The 10864-nt window shown below is 44.4% G+C and overlaps 1 protein-coding gene across 1 annotated transcript in view; it reads left to right on the forward strand.

The window, feature by feature from the left end:
* Positions 1–10572, forward strand: part of Pitpnc1 (phosphatidylinositol transfer protein cytoplasmic 1) — a 265819-nt gene extending 255247 nt beyond the window's left edge. Inside the window, exon 9 of the mRNA XM_029483564.2 lies at positions 7309–10572. Within this exon, the coding sequence (XP_029339424.1) occupies positions 7309–7625 (317 nt within the window). The 3' untranslated portion in view covers positions 7626–10572. The remainder of the gene's footprint in view (positions 1–7308) is intronic.
* The last annotated feature ends 292 nt before the right edge of the window (positions 10573–10864 follow it).

The raw sequence follows: 10864 nt of genomic DNA on the forward strand, positions 1-10864 counted from the left end.
TGGTAGCGCATGCCTTTAATCCCAGCACTTGGGAGGCAGAGGCAGGCGGATTTCTGAGTTCGAGGCCAGCCTGGGCTACAAAGTGAGTTCCAGGACAGCCAGGGCTATACAGAGAAACCCTGTCTCGAAAAACCAAAAAAAAAAAAATACAGAGAGATAGTAAAAGACACCAGACCTTGACCCCTGCATACAGCTGCATACATATATAAACATATGCACACCTACACTTTACACACACAGAGAGAGAGAGAGAGAGAGAGAGAGAGAGAGAGAGAGAGAGAGAGAGAGAAATTATGGCCCTTCAAGATTGATTAGAAGTCATCACCTAAGACTGTCTTGCATTTAGAATTTGTCTGAAAGCCAGCAAGATGGCTCAGTGGTAAAGGCCTCCAAGCCAGACAGCCTGAATTCGGTACCCAGGGCTCACATGGTAGAAGGGAGACCAGACTCCCACAAGTTGTCCTTTGACCACACATGTGTGCTATGATGCATGGGTGCAAGTGTGTATATGTACACACACACACACACACACACACACACACACAAATAAATGTTTAAAAAAATTGTTTGGGTGATAACCTCAGAAAGCCTTTGTTTCTGGCAAGAGCTCTGAACCCAAGTTGCCAGAAATTACTCTGATCTTTGAAAAATCAATCAGTAAGAGGATGAATTGTCTTCCGAAGTGTGCTCTGAGGATATGCAATTGAGCCTTGATGTTCATACGGATTTTGAGTGAGGTAATACCATCACAAAGACAATGCATTTAACCAGATATTCCAAAGTGGATCTTTCCCACCTAATTAGCGTTTCCATAAGTTACTAAGGCAGTCTGACAAGTTTACCTCCTGTTTGTATGCATTTATGGTATGTGGAGGTATTTCAAGATTTAGGGAGCTTTTTCTTAGCTGGTAGCTTACCTAGCTTGTAGCTGCAGCAGCATCCAGCACTGAGAGGTGGAGATAGAAGTCCTCCTAGGATACACAGGGAGATTTGGTACCTGGGCTACATGAAACACTCCCTCTCAGAGAGAGTGCGTGGCGAGGGAGAGCAGAAATAGATGCTCTCATAAGGACCCTCCCTACCAGTATTACATGATCTTCTACCTCGTTTGGTTTTGTCTTATGCTTTTGGTTCTGTTGTCAATCACATGGCCCCACCAGTCCCTTGACTTGTTTTCAAATCTCACTATGAGCAAGGCACCAATCATCTTTGCCACCGAACCCTTTCTTACGCCCACAAAACTGACACGGCTCTGAAAGTCCAGAGTCTGCCCATGGTAAGTCCTTCCCTTCTGTGAAGATTCATCCCAGTAAGGCAGTAAGGCAGTGGACTCTTTGCCTTCTCTGGGTTTTGTTTTCCCAATTAATTAATTGGTTAATGACAGGTGCACAAAGAAACACATTTTTCAGTTTTGAACTCGTACTTAAGCGTGACTGCTTCATATTCGTTTCCAGGTGTGTTCATGGTTAAGAAATACTGATAATCAGTCGTTGAAGTTGCGGGGTTTGGTCTTGCAGAATGTGTTATTGTTGACTAAGTCCCTTCTGTCTTCACCCTAAAGCAGCATTCTTTTATTGCTTGTCAATAACCTGCTTTCTAAAAGAAGAGCGTGTCCTTGCTTGCCTGGCCTGCAGCTTAGCCTTCTCCATACTTACATTGCTTGTGGACAGCATTTCTGATGGATGACTCCAGGGCTGACAGGAGCATCTTGAGTTCAATAAAATAGCCCAGGCCTAGATTTTGAGCCACACTCCACCTCAGCCCCTGACCATACTGATTTAAATCATGAGCTCTGGCAGGTCTGCCCTTTGGAAGCAAAGAGAACCTCACATGACACTCGATTGCGATTTAAAAAAAAAAAATCAGGGCACACGATCCAGAAAATGCTTAAGGAACAACTCCAGCTGGGAACGCACGAGGCAGAACCCCCCCTAAGCCAATCAGGGGTGACGTGGATGCTTTTTTCTTCTTCATGCTTTATTGGTTGGTGAGGGCATGAAGTGAAATTCTGCCATGACTTGATGAAGCTTTGCTAGACTAGGAGAAAAGCTGATCAAATCCAGCAGAAGAACAAGAGGGTTGGGGGTGGGGAGGAAGACAGGGGCAATGTTTTAAGGTGAGACCAGTAAAATATCAATTTTACACATCTCACTTGCAAAAAGAGGAGATTCCTTGGTTTTCTTTTTGTTTGTGTGTTTGTTTGTTTGTTTTGTTTTTGAGACAAGGCCCAGGCTAGCCTTGAAGCCATAATCCTCCTGCCTCAGCCTCCCAGGTGCCAATATCGAAAGAATGAGGCAGGACTTCTCAACCTGGTCCCTGTTGGCACTTGGAATGAAATCTTTGTTTGTTGAGAATTGGAGATCCCAGCCTATAGGATGTTTTTACAGCATCCCTCCCTCAGCATCCCTAGAGAGATGCCAACAGAACACCTTTCCACCACTGCTGTCACAACCAGACACTGCCACAAAACCATCTCCTGCCGAAAACCATTAAGGACTGAGAGCTCGTTATCCTGAAACACTGAAAACTTGTAGATTCTAGCCAAACGTGGTGTTGTGCACCGTCGTATTTATAGATCAATGTGGGTGGAAGAGTGTCAGCCATCTCAAAGCTGTCAGACTACACTCAAAGACCCGCACTTTCTGGCCTTTTGTATTCCATGCAATTGTACCGATTTTCACACACCCGCAGTGAATGCGCTGGGTCTGCCCTCCACAGCCTGTCTCCTACCATAGCAATGAAAGTGTGCTTGGTGTTGTCAAACCCACTAACTTAAAGATGCCCTAGTATCTCTCTGGAAAGTTTGACCTGAAGGTAAGTCTTAAACCCAAACCACCCGGCCCCTCTGTTCCTGAGAGAGATCTTCTAACAAAGCTTTAGGAGATCCCAGGCTACGCACAGCCCACTCGCTAACACTCTCGCCCACTTTCCAGGAATCACCCCTACGCGTTTGACCTCCACTCTTCTTTGCCCTCACTCCCTTCTTTGGCTGGTTTATCTAACTTTATGATTTTTACTCCATAAAGTTAGTCAGTCACCTGCTTTTTAATTTCAAAAAACCAAAAAAAAACAAAAAACTTTGCTGAGCGACCTTCTTTCCCTAAAGTGTCCCCCGTTAAAGTTTGTATTTAATAACGGAAGTTGCCCACGTCTTGACTTTTTTCAGATATGACAATGGATGATGTTCGGGAATACGAGAAAAACATGCATGAACAAACCAACATAAAAGTGTGCAATCAGCACTCCTCCACTGTGGATGACATAGAGAGCCATGCACAGACCAGTGTATGTAGACTGTTCAAAGCGCGTTGCCCACCCTGTGGGAAACAGTCATGGAAACCCATCTGTTAGCCCGTGAAAATGCGGGGTCCCCAGCCTTCTGTGAAAACAGAACCTCTCCCAGAGACTGTGGGTAAAGGTGCCCCCCTCCCAAGTCTTTGAGTGGGCTGTGTCAGTCACCTGGGTCTTCCAGATCTTTCCACTCTTCAGTGGCTTCGCTTCATGGCTAACCCAGTCGTAAAACACAGAGAGTGGAAACATTTGGGGGTACCTGTCAGATGGCCTGCACTAATCACGAAGTAGCATAGGAGCCACAGTGGGTGTCAGAGGTGAAGTGGATCAAATGCGGGACTTTTCAAGGTGTAGTTGGCACTTGTACTCCTTGGAGGGCTTTGCTCTTCAGCTGTCATGGTCTCTGAAAGGCTTTTCTGGAACTCTTTTGGGCTGCTTTACTCAGTCAGTTCCTTTTGACTTAGGCTAATCTCCAGAGTAAGCTACAGTCTGTGCACATACACATTCGTAGTGGTGGAGGGGTGGTGAACTGAGTTTTAGGGGTGCTACATAGTAGGTCTAGCCTGAGACTTACTTAGCAAAGGCCTTAGAAAGCCCAGGGTTATTTGACAGCCTTGGGTTACTGAAAGCTGACTATATGGTATATACCAGAAATGGAAACCCATATTTAAATACATAGTTATCTCTTGGTCAGTCATGCTAACAAAGAGGCCCTAGGGATAACAAAGGACTCATCACCAGGTCGTCACATAGGTCTCAGCCAGATCTCTTACATGTGATCTTTCTCGGAACAGGATGAGTTCTTGTGTTTGCCATGCCCAGGCCCTAGGGTAATAATATTTATGATGAGATACTGGAAAACTCAAGAATGCAGTTTTTACATGGCTGCTACTTTTGTTTTTTGTTCTGTTTTGTTTTGGTTTTTTAAGAAGTGAGAATGTAGGGTCTAGAGTCAGCTCAGCAGTTCAGAGCACCTGCTCTTGTAGGTACCCAAGTTCAGTTCCTAGCGCCCATATCTAGTGGCTCACCACTTCCTGGTCCGGGGTATCCAGTGCCCTCTACTGTCCTAAGTAGGCATTGATTGCATGCGTGCACGTGTGAATACACACACACATATACATAAATAAATGATAAATCCATTTTTTAAAAGAGAAACGAGAGCATAATTACAGAACTTTGAGAGGTAACTGTTGTGACAAAGGCTCTAGAATTGGAAGACCTTCTGGTAATGTTTTGGAAATGTTTAATCACACACACACACAAACACACACAGCATGATTTGGACTGTACCTTGCCAGGCTAGTGCATGCCATTGGCCACTGGATGCATGTGACCGCCTGAAAGCGGGCTGGCTCCGCCTTCCCCCTGTTGTGCATGCCGTGATTGGGGTTTGCAGGAAACCAGTTGAAGCAAGAGTTGCTGAAGGTTTGCCCCGATTTTGATCGGATACCTCCCAACTCTCCTTTTTTCCTGTTCTAAAGATAGGAATGTTCTTTTAAGGAAACTGTTCCAGAACATTCCTTGCTCTGGATTACCTTTTCTCCTAGGAATGTCAAACACAGTGCCATCAACTGCTCTGAAGTCCGCTCCCTACAAACACAGACCGAAGAAAGCTACCGGGGAGGGAAGGAGGGACAAGGGATGCCTGAAGGGCACTGAGCACCACTGTTTTCAGGATCTAAGGCAGACTTGGTGGCTGAGAGCTGAGGCAGGAGAATTGCCTTGAGTTGGAGGCCAGCCTGAGCTATAATATGGGGCATGGGGGCGGGGGGGGGGGGGGGGGGAGGCGGGGGCGGAGCTTACAGCTTAAAGCCTTTGCATGTGTTCTTTCCGTTTTAACTCATCATTAGCGTTAAACTGTAGAGAAAGATGATAACTCAGAACGCACCCCCACCTTTTTTCTGGCTGTAAGAAACCCATTGTCGCCATGATTGAAGTATAATGGTTATCTTATAATAGTGCCCTCTTTCTTTGGGATATCATGAGATCATAGATCATGTGTTGTGTTGTTGTTGTTGTTTGTTTGTTTGTTTGTTTGTTTTTTGCAATTGTACTTTTTTTTCCACAATGAAAAAAGATGGTTAAAGCTGAGAGGCTGTGTGTACCACAAGTAAGTAGTGTGTGGATAGGCCAGCAAGATGGCCTAGCAGGGAAAGACCCTCATCATACAAGCTTAGAAACCTGAGTTTGATTACCAGGGCCCAGGTAACTGTGGAAAGAGCGAATTGGCTCCACATGTACAAAGACACGCATCCTAAGAATTAAAAATATTTTTTAAATGTATAAATAGTAATAAAGCCACATAGTGGGGCTAGGGATGTAGCACGGTTGGCAGAGTGCTGAACTATGCAGAACCCTGGGCTCGATCCCTAACACCATATAAACAGTGGCTGCTGTCACAATCCCGGCACCGGGGAAGTAGAGGCAGGAAGATCAGAAATCCAAAGTTATCCTCACCTACATACTGAGTTAGAGGCCAGCCTGATCTACCCAAGAGCCTATCAAAGAAAAAGAAAAATAATTTTAGCACCTTCACGGGTGCTAAAATGAAATTTAAATTAGCACCCTGAACATGGATAAGTAAGCAAAATTAACTTCCATTAGCACACTAAAGAAAGAAACAGTTCCGTTTGGCAATTGAGAGGTTTCAAAGAGAAGAGGAGACTCGGAGGGGTTTTTGTTTTGGTTTTTGGGGAGATTTTTGGTTTTTTCTTTTAATCTAAATTCTGTGCTGTGTCCTTTCTGCCCCCTGCTGGAAGCATACAATATCACAACATTTCAGCAACTTGTTAACCAAGTCGCTTTTTTAAATTGCTATCCATTTATTAAAGATATATCCTAGTTCACTAAAATTCTACGTCGAATTCCAAGCAAATGCTGCTTTAAAGAACTGAGTCTCATTCATTCACTTAAAAGTGGTAAGTTAATAGGTGTGAGTTTTCTTAAAACCATATAGATTTTACATTATGTCAGCACAATTGTAATTTTTTTATCTCCTTTGTAAAAACTCTTTACTTTCAGGAAATTTTTTTTTTAATTTCATAGGGAAATGGTCACAGATTCAATTTAATGGGAAGTGGGGTTTTTTGTTTTTGTTTTTTTGAGTCTGGCATTTGATAGTGCATGCCTTTAATCCCTACACTTGGGAGTCAGAGACAGGTAGATCTGGGTTTTGCAGTCCCAGAGCCTGGTCTACAAAGTTACCGGACCTTGGGGCCTCACAGAACACCCCCACATACACAAAAAGTGTTTGTTGTTTTCTTTGTTCAGATGTTATGAAACTCAGTGGTGTGGCTTAGTGGGGGAGCCCCTGCCTGGCATACTCGGCGCCCTGGATTTGATCTCCAGCCCCACAAAGAACACCTAATGATTAACATAGGTTGTCAGGTTGTCAGTGTTGATTGCAGATTCAACACTGCAAAGAGACCTGAACCACTGAGATCATGGCAGAGGGCCAGGAGAAATGAATGAGCCTGAGTAAGCCAAAGTAGATACACACAACACACATGCATGCACATACATTCATACAGACACCACATACATGACACACCTATGCATGCATGCATACACACACACACAAATATTTTTATTGCATACTAACTAGGCTAATGAGATGGCTCACCGAGTAAAGGAAGCCACTGCTGCCGAGCCTGGCAACCTGAATTCAGCCCAATGAACCCAATCCTCTCTCCCCCGCGACTCAGCCACCCACACCACACACAGCAAATAGATAAATAAAGTGTATTTCAGTAATTCCTTAATACTTACTGAAGAAGAGTCCTTTGAAAACTCTTGGGTTAATATCCAAAACAAAGAAATGTTCTTTTCCGGGATGTGACTTAGTAACACAGATGTGGGGGCAGGGGAGAAAAAAAAATGAGGGTCTAAAATTGCAAAGACATGTCAGGTTTGTGATGGGTAGGCATCAGCTTCATGGTTAGTGTCCCCAGATTTAGCAATAAACCCATTTGCCCGTCTGAACAGTAACTATTCTTTTCTCCGCTTTTCCCTTTGAAGACATGACAATGGATGAAGTGCGAGAGTTCGAACGAGCCACTCAGGAAGCCACCAACAAGAAGATTGGCGTTTTCCCACCGGCCATTTCTATCTCCAGCATCGCCCTACTGCCTTCCTCGGTGCGCAGCGCCCCCTCCAGCGCCCCATCCACCCCTCTCTCCACAGATGCGCCAGAATTTCTGTCCATTCCCAAAGACCGGCCCCGGAAAAAATCTGCTCCAGAGACGCTCACACTTCCAGATCCGGAGAAAAAAGCCACCCTGAATTTACCTGGCGTCTATGCTTCGGAAAAGCCATGTCGGCCCAAATCAGAGTAACTCGGTCTAAACATCCCTTTGGGTCCTTTGTTTTTATTTGTGGCTCTTTTTTTTTTTTTTTTTTTAAAGAATTCTCTGGACAAGGAAAAGACTGCCTCCTTCACTCAGATGTGTTCTTGGATCTCAGACAATGCATGTGGTTAAATAATCTCACAGATAGCAAGAACCCCTACGTGTGCCACACAGCATCATAGTGAATGTGAAAAGTATGATTTAGGAAACAAAAAACAAAAAACCGAAACGAAACAAAACAGGAGGGGCTGAGGACACTGCTCAGTGGGTAGAGCTGCTGCAGCTGCTGTGGAACCCTGGGTTCCATCCCAGCCGTGGTAACGAGGCAGGAGGATCAGAAGTTCAGGGTCAACCTCAGCTACATACAGAGTTTGAGGCCAGCCTGAGTTATTTGAGACACTGTCTCAAGAACAATCAAACAAAACCCACAGAATCTTCTCTAGCTTTAGATGTGGACCAGGGAGGAAGCCTTGTTTGGGGGGCTTTGGTGAGTCTGATGTGGACCTCAATGGTAAAAGGGTGAATGGATGAGAAAACTTTTTTTTTTTTTTTTTTGGTAAGGTGTGGTAAAATAATGACATCAGTTTCCTCCCATCAAACCTGAAATTCTCAACAACAAAAAAAAAAGAAAAAAAAAAATACTCTCAGGTGTCACATGCCTAATTGTTCTCTTTTGGGACTGCTGACTACCAATACTTGAATTCCAGTTGTTATCAATATTCCTATTTTGATTTAGTCTGACTCAGGATTTGGAGCCTGATTAACTTCTTAAATTTTTGAAAATTTTAATAATCAACTTCTTGAGGCTCCAAGTGCAATTAATGGTAATGTCTTTATACCTTTTCACAAAATTTAATAAAGCACCCATCTGTTTGCGTCTCTTCGCTTCCCCTTTTGTGCCCTGGTGGCTTCTCAAATCTTGCCTGGATGACTTATGACCACAACTAATATAATGTGGAATATTCCGGAAACAGAGAGCCCCAGGTGAGACAGACATCTTCTCTTCAGGGACCTACAAAGTTTGACTTGTGAGCTTCATCCATAACGATTCTCAGAAATTTCAACAAGCTAAGTAGAATTCATTGACAGTCTCCCACTTGAGGAAATTCAGGAGAGACTAAGTGACCTGGGTTAAACTAACTACTGTCTGAACCACACAGAAGAGAATCCCCCCCTCCTGGTTTACTCTTAGGAACACCCAAATATTCCTGGAAATGGTTTGCCCATCACCAGGCTTTAAGAAACACTACCATTCTCTTACGCCTTCCTTATAATCTAAATATTGGGGGGCCAGGGTGTAACTCGATTGTAGAGTTCTTGCCTAACATTCAGGAGGCCCTGGGGTCAGTCCATAACCCTGCAAAAAAGGGAATAATCCAGCTACTGCCTGTGTCCCAGGAATCCAGTAAATACAGGCAGGCGGGAGGAGGCGAGGAGTGGAATCGCAGGCTCCTATTTGTACAGAGGTGTGATCATAAATGTCCCTTTTGTCTTGCTCTCATTGCTGAATGAAGAGGGGGACATGTATGCCGACAGCTGGTGAGGTCAGGAGGTCATCAAAGTGGCAGAAAGAGAAATCTGTCACCCTTACACCTCACTGCCTTTAAACCCACAAGGAAAGGAAGCAGACATAGCCATGCCGAACCACAGATAGCTGGGGAGCTCCAGAGCCCATGTCCTGGCTATCCCTTCCTGACTCGTGACCTTCAACCTCAGGAAAGGAAACGGCCCCCAATCCAGATCCCAAAGGAGGCAAAACAGACCAGGGAGTATATTCTCCTTCCCTGACACCTCCCAGCCATTGGACCCTGCCTGCACCCTCTCTTCAGTCTCCACATTCTGCAACATCTCTGGGGTTCACGCCCTCTCCCGTGGCACAGATGCTGGCCCCTCAAGCCTAGCACCAAAGTGTTTAGAGTGTCTAGATCATTTCTTGTCTATAGATGGACATTGCGCCCCGGTACTCAAAGGAAAGCAATTACAAATAGATTACCGTAACAGCGCAGCTTTTCCTTAAGGTGACAGTACCATAGTAGGGTACCCTTCTTTGCATGGTATGGAAGCATGAATCTTGCTTGTGGGAAAACCGTAATCTTTTCTCAAACCCTTTGAACTCCTCAGTGGTTCCCTCCCCCATGCAGCTGTACTCAGTGAGAATGTCTGGCTTTCAAAAGCAAAATTCCACTTTCAGAGGACGCAGAATTCGCGTATGTATCTGCTTACCATTTGCAAGCTGATGCGGGCTGGGGTGGGCTCCTCGGGTTTTCGTGTAGTACAAGTTGATTTTGCACAGGTGGCTAGCCCATCTGGCACCTAGTTTTTCCAGCAGCACCACGCCACTCTTCCTTTCTATACCGGCTTCCATTGTCAAGGTCAACAATCTGGTTCACTTTCTTTTTTTTTTTTTTTTTTTTTTTTTTTTTTTTGGTTTTTTCGAGGCAGGGTTTCTCTGTGTAGCCTTGGCTGTCCTGGAACTCACTCTGTAGACCAGGCTGGTTCACTTTCAAAAGGCTACATTCTCATTCCCTTCCTGTGAGTTCTCTCTCCTTTGTAGTCAGCCCGGGACTTTTGACACCAACTGCAGCGCTAACCTAGGATAATGTGATTCTTAACCAACGCGTACGTGTTCAGTTTTTCTGTCTACATGTGGTTTGCGTGTGTTACAAGTAGGGAAGGGGTGGGATTCTGGATATATTTCATTAGCTGCTTTGAATATTTAATCCAGTCATCACAAAGCATAAATGACTTCGATATTTTCTGAACCTTGATTTCCGAGTGTCGTTTCGCTTTGTCCTTATGTGAATCTGCTATTGCGGGATCCAAGCATTTGAGGAACGTGTATATAGAACATGAGTAATTCTTGTGAGGATGGAAACAAAATGGGTGCATGACGGAAATTTAGGAAGACAAAAAAAAAAAAAAAAAAAAGCAGAAACTTGAATTGCTAAGCATGTTTGAGGGGGAAATAGAATCCTTAACTCAGTGCCTATGTCTGCCATGTGAAATCCTTCAGCTTTGTGCACCAAAACTGTATCATACCTGTACATATATATACATGTATAAAAGGCAGTATAGCAAGTCACACACCACCAGTCCTAAGTCTCTGGTGGTCAAACCGAAATAGTTGCCCATAGAATAACACATATGTTTACCCCTCTTCATCTCTGATGGAGGCAGATGCCGCTAAAATGGCCACACGTGTCTTGACTCCAGGTGGCTTCCGAATA

The sequence above is a fragment of the Mus caroli genome, unplaced genomic scaffold (assembly GCF_978045245.1).
Source record: "Mus caroli unplaced genomic scaffold, Mus_caroli_1 scaffold_13, whole genome shotgun sequence".
Lineage (NCBI taxonomy): Eukaryota > Metazoa > Chordata > Mammalia > Rodentia > Muridae > Mus > Mus caroli.